Raw genomic sequence first — 12,453 nt, 5'->3', positions numbered from 1 at the left:
TAGTACAGGTGCGACAAAACTAGGGCCTGTAAGACTTGTTTTGTTGATAGCAATATCAAGAAAGCAGGGCAACACTTTATTACAGACAGACCTCTACCCATCTTAGCTACCATTGCATCAATATGTTTTGACCATGACAGTTTACAATCCAGGGTTATTCCAAGAAGTTTGTAGCCTTATCACATGTAAAATATATAAAATAATCAATTGAAATGAAATTATTTTTCAAATAGAATGGTAAAGCTGTCAAACATTATCCTAAATATAAACCATCAACTTAGTGAATAACATTGGTGTTTAATATGAGGGTTTCAGCAAACAATATCCTTTATTTAATTTTTTTACACACTTTCATTTATTTTACTATGTCAGTATGTCTTTTTTGTAAATGTTTCGGCTCCAAACTGGTGGCAGGTCTGAAAAAAGTAAATAGTTGGAAGAGATGCAGTCAATTGAAAATAATGCCATTGATGATTACATGCTTTTTAAATTAATTACACGACTTTATCTTGAACCATATGGTCTATCCACTAAAAAAGTATGGACAATATGGACACAGATATAACAAATAGTAATATTATATGTGAATACATTTTTTTAAAGTTATTCAAGCATAAATTACAAAATCTACCATAGATTACCTGTTAATTACCAAAATTAGAGAACAGAGCCCTACAGTAGGTTCAGCACATATGAATTACAACATGTTCATGAAGTCTTACCTCCACAGAGAACTCTCAGTGAAAGCACCCAAGTTAAAGTCATACTGCTTCGTCAAGGTCAGGATCACCTAAAAATAACAACAAAAGCACTTTAATTATATGCAATTGCAGGCACATCTACTGTACGTCTGCAATCAAGTTCACTTACAACATGTATTACCTGTGTCTAACAGCATGGAATATCCACTATGATTGCTACATTAGCATAAAATATCATCTTCGTAAGACAGCACAATGACAAATGATCCACAAGTTGTCTAGATCTGCCAGTCTGTTGGATGCAATGATCTGAACAGCCATGCAAGCTGTCAAGTCGTGTGACAGTCCCTCAGCGGATTCAGAAAATTGTTCAGTGAACAACAAAATGAAGTACAGCCAGTCCTCCCACCTTTCTTTCTCTCATTCGCTCAATCTCTAACTCCCCTCTCTTTCTCCTTCTCTCTCTATCCTTCAAATATATAAAATCAGATAACTTTTCATAGTGCAGACTTCAACTTAAAAATGTGAACAGTCAGTATTCAACCAATAATGTGTTGATTTAGGTTTTCTAGTTCTACAAGCATTCAATTGCTGTAGTACTAGTTATGGTTGCACTGTACAAGTACATTATTTTGCTCTTATGTTGTTTTGTCTTCACAGTGGATGGGCACACAAAGTGTTTGTGGGAAGGGAAATATTGGCCATAAATGTCTACACATTCACAGAGGGCAGTGTGAAATGGTGTTCAAATGCATTATTGTCACTCCAATGGCATTCTAAAGTTATTTTGGGAATGCTTAAGGTGCATGACAGATGATAGAGGGGTCAGACAGGAGAGAGGAGAAGGACTACACAACGGCAATTACTAAAATCATACAAACGCGTGTTTTCTACTAGAAATTAGGTGTTTGAATTAAAATTATATGGTTTTTAGTACTTCACAGTATCTGAAATTATGTTTTCTTGAAAGAAGAAATCATTCTGGCCATTTTACAAAAATACATTTAAATAGATCATATTAGTAGTCATGCCAAAATGACTGAATAATTACAGAAAATGATGCCTTCATTGTCTCTTGCCTATGACTTTCAGGTCCCTCCCACTTGAATTGTAGTTTCACAGTTGAGCAATTTACTAAAAACAAATTCCATGAACATTTGGTTTAATGCTGAATAAAACTCTTAATTTACCAGAGATTGAGTTTCCATTTTTTATTGAAGGAGAAATGTACAGATTATTTAATGACTTTCTGAGCATTTAAGTAGCTAGCTCTTAGCTAGCTATACTGCATGTGAGGGAAAGGGATCCACACAGAGGAGTTGCATGTGATGTGACTTCACCAAAGCACATCATTGGCTCCTCTAAGGACCCCCCTTCTGTAAAAAGTCATGGTGTTTTGTATTTTTCCATTTAGAAAAGCATGGATGTCTCAACATTTTCTGATAAAGGTATATTATATATATATAAATATAAAGGTATATTATATTTAATAAATATATATTTATGTTTAATAGAGGTATATTATATAACTCTAAATAAATATGTATATTGTAGTACCAGTCAGAAGTTTGGACACACCTACTCATTCCAGGGTTTTCCTTTATTTGTACTATTTTCTACATTGAAATAACACACATGGAATGATGTACTGCAGTTAACCCACTGTTCATAGGCCGTCATTGAAAATAAGATTTTGTTCCCACCTGTACAAAAGGAACATCTATGTGAGAATGCTATTCATTGACTACAGCTCAGCGTTCAACACCATAGTGCCCTCAAAGCTCATCATTAAGCTAAGGACCCTGGGACTAAACACCTCCCTCTGCAACTGGATCCTGGACTTCCTGACGGGCCGCCCCCAGGTGGTGAGGGTAGGTAGCAACACATCTGCCACACTGATCCTCAACACTGGAGCTCCCCAGGGGTGCGTGCTCAGTCCCCTCCTGTACTCCCTGTTCACCCACGACTGCATGGCCAGGCACGACTCCAACACTATCATTAAGTTTGCAGACGACACAACAGTGGTAGGCCTGATCACCGACAACGACGAGACAGCCTATAGGGAGGAAGTCAGAGACCTGGACTGGTGGTGCCAGAATAACAACCTATCCCTCAACGTAACCAAGACTAAGGAGATTATATTGGACTACATGAAAAGGAGCACCGAGCATGCCCCCATTCTCATCGACGGGGCTGTAGTGGAGCAGGTTGAGAGCTTCAAGTTCCTTGGTGTCCACATCAACAACAAACTAGAATGGTCCAAACACACCAAGACAGTTGTGAAGAGGGCACGACAAAGCCTATTCCCCCTCAGGATCTAAAAAGATTTGGCATGGGTCCTGAGCTCCTCAAAAGGTTCTACAGCTGCAACATCGAGAGCATCCTGACCGGTTGCATCACTGCCTGGTACGGCAATTGCTTGGCCTCCGACCGCAAGGCACTTCAGAGGGTAGTGCGTATGGCCCAGTACATCACTGGGGCAAAGCTGCCTGACATCCAGGACCTCTACACCAGGCGGTGTCAGAGTAAGGCCCTAAAAATTGTCAAAGACCCCAGCCACCCCAGTCATAGACTGTTCTCTCTACTACCGCATGGCAAGCGGTACCAGAGTGCCAAGTCTAGGACAAAAAGGCTTCTCAACAGTTTTTACCCCCAAGCCATAAGACTCCTGAACAGGTAACCAAAGGGTTACCCGGACTATTTGCATTGTGTGCCCCCCCCAACCCCTCTTTTACGCTGCTGCTACTCTCTATTTATCATATATGCATAGTCCCTTTAACTATACATTCATGTACATACTACCTCAATTGGCCCGACCAACCAGTGCTCCCGCACATTGGCTAACCGGGCTATATGCATTGTGTCCCACCACCCGCCAACCCCTCTTTTTACGCTACTGCTACTCTCTGTTCATCATATATGCATAGTCACTTTAACCATACCTACATGTACATACTACCTCAATACGCCTGACTAACCGGTGTCTGTATACAGCCTTGCTACTGTTATTTTCAAATGTATTTTTACTGTTGTTTTATTTCTTTACTTACCTACACACACACATACCTTTTTTCCGCACTATTGGTTAGAGCCTGTAAGTAAGCATTTCACTGTAAGGTCTACACCTGTTGTATTTGGCGCACGTGACAAATAAACTTTGATTTGATTTGATTTAGACCGGTGGAAATCTGTCCTTTGGTCTGATGAGTCCAAATTTGAGATTTTGGGTTCCAACCGCTGTGTCTTTGTGAGACGCATAGTAGGTGAATGGATGATCTCTGCATGTGTGGTTCCCACCGCGAAGCATGGAAAAGGAGGTGTGATGGTGTGGACGTGCTTTGCTGGTGAGTCTGTGATTTATTTAGAATTCAAGGCACACTTAACCAGCATGGCTACCACAGCATTCTGCAGCGACACGTCATCCCATCTGGTTTGTGCTTATTGGTACTATCATTTGTTTTTCAACAGGATAATGACCCAACACACCTCCAGGCTGTGTAAGGACTATTTGACCAAGAAGGAGAGTGATAGAGTGCTGCATCAGATGACCTGGCCTCCACAATCACCTAACCTCAACCCAATTGAGATGGTTTGGGATGAGATGCACTGCAGAGGGAAGGAAAAGCAGTCAACAGGTGCTCAGCGTACTGTATGTGGGAACTCCTTCAAGACTGTTGGAAAAGAATTCCAGGTGAAGCTGGTTGAGAGAAAGCCAAGAGTGTGCAAAGCTGTCATCAAGGCAAATGGTGGCTATGACGCCATTGACCTTAACAAGGGCCCCAGGATCAGTGAAAGAAAAATAGCCCAATAACATCAAAGCTCCACCGGCACACCAGTATTTTCTGCATATGCATTGTTCTTCACACTACAAAATCACACTACAAACTATCACCCTCAGGCACTTAAGGAAATCAGGAATGTCATGGATATATTGGAATTAGTGGATATATGGAGACTTAAATACCCTGACCTAGTGAGATATACATGGCGGAGGCTTAATCAAGCTAGTCGTCTTGATTACTTTCTTATGTCATTCTCGTTGGCACCAAAAGTTAAAGTGTTGATAGGGGACAGAATGCGGTCGGATCATTACATAATTGGCATATATATTACTCTTACAGAATTTCCACGTGGGTGAGGATATTGGAAATGTAATCAAAGCCTACTGGATGATAACTTGTTTATAACTAGGACAGAATAATTTGTAACTTACTCTTTCTGACATAATATAGGTACAGCAGATCCCCTTATTGTATGGGACACTTTTAAATGTGCCTTTAGAGGCCATGCAATTCAGCACTCATCTATAAAACAAAAGCAATTTAGATAAAAAGAGTCCATATTAACAAAGGAAATTGAAGGACTAACAGTCCAGTTAGAATAAGAATAAGTCAGAGGAAAAACAAAAATAAATGGAGGAACTTATTCAAGATCCAGTGTAATATTATAAAAATAAAGCAAACTGGATGGAATATGGGGAAAAATGCACCAAATTCTTTTTCAATCTTCAACATAGAAATGCTACCAAAATGTATTGAAACTTGTTACGAACAGTGCAAACTGTCTCGAACCTGAATAGAAAGAGTGGGAGGGATAAATACACTGGGGAAAACAAGCAACACCTGGAGGGGGTGGAGACAATAACGAGGACAGGTGAAACAGATCAGGGTGTGACAGAGCCAGTTTGCGCTGTTCTGTGAAGGGAGTAGTACAACAAGATCTTCAGTTTCTTGTCAATTTCTCGCACGGAATAGCCTTCATTTCTCAGAACAAGAATAGACTGACGAGTTTCAGAAGAAAGGTCTTTGTTTCTGGCCATTTTGAGCCTATAATCGAACCCATAAATGCTGATGCTCATGATACTCAACTAGACTAAAGAAGGCAAATTTTATTGCTTCTTTAACCAGAACAACAGTTTTCAGCTGTGCTAACATAATTGCAAAAGGGTTTTCTGATCATTAGACTTTTAAAATTATAAAAGTGGATTAACTAACACAACGTGCCATTGGAACACAGGAGTGATGGTTGCTGATAGTGGGCCTCTGTACGCCTATGTAGATATTCCATAAAAAATAGTAATTTACAACATTCACTGTATTTCTGATCAATTTGATGTTATTTTAATGGACCAAAAATGTGCTTTTCTTTCAAAAACAAGGACATTTCGAAGTGACCCCAAACTTTTGAACGGTAGTGTATATGGGGGATACAACCTTACCAGCTCTGCAGATTTTGCTGCGAGGAGGCAGAGCCATTAGATCATTTATTTTGGTACTGTCCATATGTAGCTCGTTTTTGGTCACAGGTCCAGGAATGGCTGAAGAATTGCAACATTTACCTTGAACTAACATTGCAGATAGCAATACTGGGTGATTTGAAAAGTCATAGTCAATCAAGAATATAATAATTATTTTAGCAAAAATGTTTATCTTTAATTTACACTCTGTAGTAGCTATGAGAATAGAAAGATTCAGTACTTTTGTGAAGCATCACAGCACAGTTGAAAAATATATGGCAAATAGAAATCCAAAATGGATGGTGTTAAGAGATAGATGGGAGGGGTTGAATGGAGCTGAAGGGTGGGACTAATAACAACAACATAACCAATGTAAAATGTATAAAGGTTCAGACATTTTGTGAAATAGCACAGCAGCAAATGGAAGTCAAACTGGATGGACATCAGAAATAGAGGAAGGACTAAAAACAAACAAAATATAATATATTGCAAAATAGACTGTGTCTGTAAAATGTGTATAAACTGAAGGTAGAAGCCTAAGTGTTATTGTTTATTAGTTTACTCCAATTGGGGGAGGGGTGGTAGGGTTTGCAGGGAAAGTGAAGGTGTATTCTAAAAAATCTGTGGGTATGTACGTTTCTATGTATATGGATATATATATTTACCCCCCCAAAAAATGGGGGATTGGAAATGATGCAGACAATTACATTGATGGAAGCAACAATCTATCCGCAATATTAAAACTGATCCACCCCATTAAAAAAATTATAATAATAATAATTAAGTACTTATTTAAGTACTACTAAGTAGTTTTTGGGGGTATCTGTACTTTACTATTTATATATTTTTTTACTTTTGTTTTTACTTCACTACATTCCTGAAGAAAATAGTTTACTTTTTACCCCGTACATTTTCCCTGACACCCAAAAGTTACACATTACATTTTGAATGCTTAGCAGGACAGTAAAATGGTTAAATTCACTCACTTATCAAGAGAACATCCTTGGTCAGCCCTACTGCCTCAGATCTGGCGGACCCACAAACACAAATGCTTTGTTTGTAAGTTATGTCTGAGTGTTGGAGTGTGCCTCTGGTGATCCGTATATTGAAAACACAAACAAATGGTGTCGTCTGATTTTCTTAATATAAGGAACACTTTTACTTTTGATACTTAAGTATATTTTAGCAATTATTTTTTATTTGACCTTAATTTAACCAGGCAAGTCAGTTCAGAACAAATTCTTATTTACAACGATTTACATGTACTTTTGATACTTAAGTATACTTAAAACCAAATACGTTTAGACTTTTACTCAAGTAGTATTTTACTGGGTGACTTTCACTTAAACTTGAGTCATTTTCTAATAAGGTATCTTTACTTTTACTCAAGTATGACAATTAGTTACTTTTTCCACCACTGCCAACGGCATCATGCAATTTCCTAAGTACCAAGACATTTGAGTCAAAAACCGGGAGTCTGAAACTTGGCCGGAAGTGGATCTTACAGAGAGAGAGGGATCAAACCAGGGTCTGTAATGACGCCTTGAGCACTGAGATGCAGTATCTTAGACCGCTGCGCCACTCGGGAGCCCTAAATAGATGAGTGAGTGAGTGAGTGAGTGAGTGAGTGAGTGAGTGAGTGAGTGAGTGAGTGAGTGAGTGAGTGAGTGAGTGAGTGAGTGAGTGAGTGAGTGAGTGAGTGAGTGAGTGAGTGAGTGAGTGAGTGAGTGAGTGAGTGAGAGAGAGCGAGAGAAGTGGGGGATAGAGAGTGAAGTGGGATAGATAGTGAAGGGGGATAGAGAGAGGAAGAGAGGAAGAGAGGGTAAAAGGGGGGATAGAGAAAGAGAGAGTGAAGGGGGAGATCGAGAGAGAGGGAGAGAGATAGAGAGAGTAGAAGATAAATATCAAGAGAGGAGCAACAATGTGCCGTAGCATCATGAATAAAAAATGGGGACTGAAAGAGAGGTCGAAAGCTCAATTACAGTGAGTTTAAACACATTAACCTTATGGGACCCATAGAACGAGTCATTAAACCAAAGAAGCCGCAAAAGAGTTAAAGAACAATGCCATGCCTCCAGCCCGACTCCAAAATGCTAAAAACCCAATTGACCCACAATTTACCCATCAAACGACGGCTCTGCTAGGCATGGACTATCTCCATTCCAGGTTAATTAACCAATCAAGGAGAAAGATAACCATTTGCATAACTAAATGCGCCATGTCTGCAAGGACCAACACCAGAGTCAGAATCAATTTGGAATATAGATTTAGTTAAATGGCTCTGATGTTCGAACTAATTGCCTCTTTGAAAAACACGAGGAGGAAAAAATGTCCACCAAACAGTGTAGCCTACACTCTTTGAAAAAAAGGTTCCAAAAGGGCTCTTCGGCTGTCCCTATAGGATAACCCTTTTTGGTTCTAGAATGGATAGTACATGAACCCAAAAGGGTTCTACCTGGAACCAAAAGTGGTCTACCTAGAACCAAAAAGGCTTATTCAAAGGGTTCTCCTATGGGGACAACCGAACAACCCTCATCCCAAAAATGCTAGGAGTGTAGTATTCATTTCTTCCTGTTTTGCTGGTTATGATGGGTCAGTGGCAAGGGAGCCTGATACTTCGCATGGTAAATTACATCTGTCTGTAATAAGATTTCAACTGCCAACTAAACCTCTTTCTGGAGGGAATATAATGACGCCATATCATATCACACCAAAAGGCATTGGTTGTCCTTCATTTTAACAGCTTAAGTGACGCCAGAGGCATGTGTGGTGACAATTACATTGTGACATCATTGTCATAAGTTTCATGATTTCACCCACCATTAGCCTAATGAAGAACAAATCATACAATTCCATGTGAGATGATCTGTTGATTTGGGGGTAATTGACCTTAACACAAGTGTCAGGCCAAGATTTGGGTTCAGGCTAAGCATCCATTACCAAGTCAATGCTGTCTAAATTGTGAGAGCATTTTCCACATATCTGTTGTTTCTCCCCATTGGCTTCATCACTGTTAACTATACTGACCCATAGAATTAGGTCAACAGCAATCCACCGCAGGGCAGCATGCTGCCCAGGCAGATAACTAGAAGGAGAAATTGTCCCTAAGTGGATTCATCACGGGTACATCATTGGAGACAAAATGTTCCTACGTCTCTCTCATTATTGGTAGGCAGCGCAACTGCAGCTCATGTCAATCGAGAACAACTACTATACATGCAAATACTGCAGCCACCAGGGACCGAGCAGCAATGAACCTCTAACATACTGTATCTGCAATGCTTGACTATTGATGTCGCAAAAGGCACATTCCAAATTCAAGAGTTTTTATGATGCATTATTGCATTTATGTAAATATCCAAAACAAAACAAACAATAATGGCAACTAAAATTATTTTGAGCCTTCTAGGTAAATACACATTTCAATGCATATCATCACTCACTTGCATACATGAAATTAAGTAAGGACCCAGGAAAGGCCCGAAAGCAGTGCATTTATTCATGTTTATGTTTTATTGATGTGGAGAGAACTTTGCCCCAGGAAAGTCAACCAATCATTTTCAGATTGGCTCCCACTCTCTGTGGAGATCAGTCATTCCTTTATCTTAACATTCTATTCTTGTTTTTTGTTTTGTTTTAATTGGCTTATCCAAGTGCCTGGTTTTGTTATGGAACCATGAATTCCAATCCTGTATCTTTTGTGGAACGTGAAAGCAGACAGAGACATAAAAGGTATACCAAAGGAAAGAGCTGTTTGCAGAGATTTAGATTCTTTGGAGATGCTTGAATGGACAGACTCCATGGCAACAGAGGTGTTCTAGCCATAATTTCATTTTGATATACATTGTGATACCAGCTGGACACATCTCTCTCTCTCTCTCTCCCTCTCTCTCTCTCCCTCTCACACACACACACACATATGGACAAGCACACTTCTGACAAAATCAATTCTCTGTGCTACTAGATAACTATTGGTTTCCAGCCAAGGACGGAAACTCTGAAATTCAAAGTGTTCTCTTTTCTTGGATGAGGCAACACAAAGCTGCAGAGGGCAAATTGAGATTATTATTTGGTCTCACAGAATACCCTAGCCTATACACTGATTTCTTACATCTTACAACACTTCACATCATCAAAAACAGAACAGAACATTTCCATATTGGCCGATTACAGTTACATCGGCTCTTAACTTGTATTTGCATTTTTATGACAGACACTTTCCTTTAAAACGATTTGAATCACTACATTCATTGCTAATGGAGAAACATCCTGGTCCTGGAGATCTAAAGGATGCCCGGGTATTTGTTCCAGCCCAGCGCTAACACACCTAATCAGGGGCATAATAATTGATTGAAGAAATGCTGGTCAATAGTATTCTCGCCCACCAGCTGGCTCTCTATCTGTTGAACTGGTATGTGCAAGAGCAACTTTCCTGGGGATGAGGTTAAGTCAAGAGTAACTCATGTAGCTAGAGTTGGCCAAGCAGCAGTCAAGCATGGACTGCACCAGTAAATACCAGGGCATTTCATTTACAGATACAGGATCTTAATTTGAGCATCCTGTTGCAGGAGAACTAAACATTTGTGTGTATTTGAGATTTAAAAAGGCTTCAGAAGTTTGTAATTTCCACTTTGCAATTTCAGACTTGATTTTGTCTTACTAAGCATTTATCCACCGTCACAAAAATGACCATTAATTATAATCCACAAAATAATAAAAACAATTCTGCTGTAGCAAACTGGTTCAAATTATGATCCTACTTCTGTAACAGAGGTAGAGAAGACAGCTTGTTTCCTGCTATTTCATTAAAACTAGAAACAATATGAGTGATAGATCCAGGTCCTAGACATTCTCACTCCCTAAGGATCATATAGGACTTGTCATGCTTTCCAACTACATGCCTCCAATCATACTTAGTTTATCCTTCTCTCTCCCACTGGACCGTACTGTAAGAAGATTGCATCCCTCAAATATCACTTCATTCTAATGGGGTAGGTAGGGGAGCGATATGATCATTCATCTTAAAAAGGGCATTTTGTATGAGAAATGTGGAACACTGTGATAGAAGACTGCAGACACTTTTCTGTTGGACTCAGAGTATCCTGAGGGGCCAAACATACAATTTAAATTAACTTCCAGGGACACCCAGTTAATATCAGTCAACTATCAGAAGGTTCTTTGTAATATACTTCACAAAAAATCCACTTCAGAAGCAATACCACATGTAAGTTACCTTTCAAGTTCCCTGAAAAGTTCAACGTAATATGAGCTAGTGTACTGCTACTCTGCATACTCATGAATATGTACAGGATTTCACATATCATAACAAATACATAAGCCATATCTTGGGAGAAAAAGAGTCCACTGGGCCACCGTGCTGTGTGTTACCCACCTCCACTAGCATACTCCACTAGTAAAAAGAGTCCACTGGGCCACCGTGCTGTGTGTTTACCCACCTCCACTAGCATACTCCACTAGTAAAAAGAGTCCACTGGGCCACCATGCTGTGTGTTAACCCACCTCCACTAGCATACTCCACTAGTAAAAAGAGTCCACTGGGCCACCGTGCTGTGTGTTTACCCACCTCCACTAGCATACTCCACTAGTAAAAAGAGTCCACTGGGCCACCATGCTGTGTGTTAACCCACCTCCACTAGCATACTCCACTAGTAAAAAGAGTCCACTGGGCCACCGTGCTGTGTGTTTACCCACCTCCACTAGCATACTCCACTAGTAAAAAGAGTCCACCGGGCCACCATGCTGTGTGTTTACCCACCTCCACTAGCATACTCCACTAGTAAAAAGAGTCCACTGGGCCACCGTGCTGTGTGTTACCCACCTCCACTAGCATACTCGACTAGTAAAAAGAGTCCACTGGGCCACCGTGCTGTGTGTTTACCCACCTCCACTAGCATACTCCACTAGTAAAAAGAGTCCACTGGGCCACCGTGCTGTGTGTTACCCACCTCCACTAGCATACTCCACTAGTAAAAAGAGTCCACTGGGCCACCGTGCTGTGTGTTACCCACCTCCACTAGCATACTCCACTAGTAAAAAGAGTCCACTGGGCCACCGTGCTGTGTGTTTACCCACCTCCACTAGCATACTCCCCTAGTAAAAAGAGTCCACCGGGCCACCGTGCTGTGTGTTACCCACCTCCACTAGCATACTCCACTAGTAAAAAGAGTCCACTGGGCCACCGTGCTGTGTGTTACCTACCTCCACTAGCATACTCCACTAGTAAAAAGAGTCCACTGGGCCACCGTGCTGTGTGTTACCCACCTCCACTAGCATACTCCACTAGTAAAAAGAGTCCACTGGGCCACCGTGCTGTGTGTTACCCACCTCCACTAGCATACTCCACTAGTAAAAAGAGTCCACTGGGCCACCGTGCTGTGTGTTTACCCACCTCCACTAGCATACTCCACTAGTAAAAAGAGTCCACTGGGCCACCGTGCTGTGTGTTTACCCACCTCCACTAGCATACTCCACTAGTAAAAAGAGTCCACTGGGCCA

The 12,453-nt window shown here is 40.5% G+C and overlaps 1 protein-coding gene across 1 annotated transcript in view; it reads right to left on the bottom strand.

The window, feature by feature from the left end:
- Positions 1-12,453, bottom strand: part of LOC120017440 (VPS10 domain-containing receptor SorCS3-like) — a 64,930-nt gene that overhangs the window by 34,654 nt on the left and 17,823 nt on the right. Inside the window, exon 2 of the mRNA XM_038960186.1 lies at positions 723-790. Within this exon, the coding sequence (XP_038816114.1) occupies positions 723-790 (68 nt within the window). The remainder of the gene's footprint in view (positions 1-722; positions 791-12,453) is intronic.

This window comes from Salvelinus namaycush, chromosome 22 (assembly GCF_016432855.1).
Source record: "Salvelinus namaycush isolate Seneca chromosome 22, SaNama_1.0, whole genome shotgun sequence".
Lineage (NCBI taxonomy): Eukaryota > Metazoa > Chordata > Actinopteri > Salmoniformes > Salmonidae > Salvelinus > Salvelinus namaycush.
The sequence above is the reverse complement of the archived record's forward strand: the minus strand, read 5'-3'. Positions and strand labels throughout refer to the sequence as shown.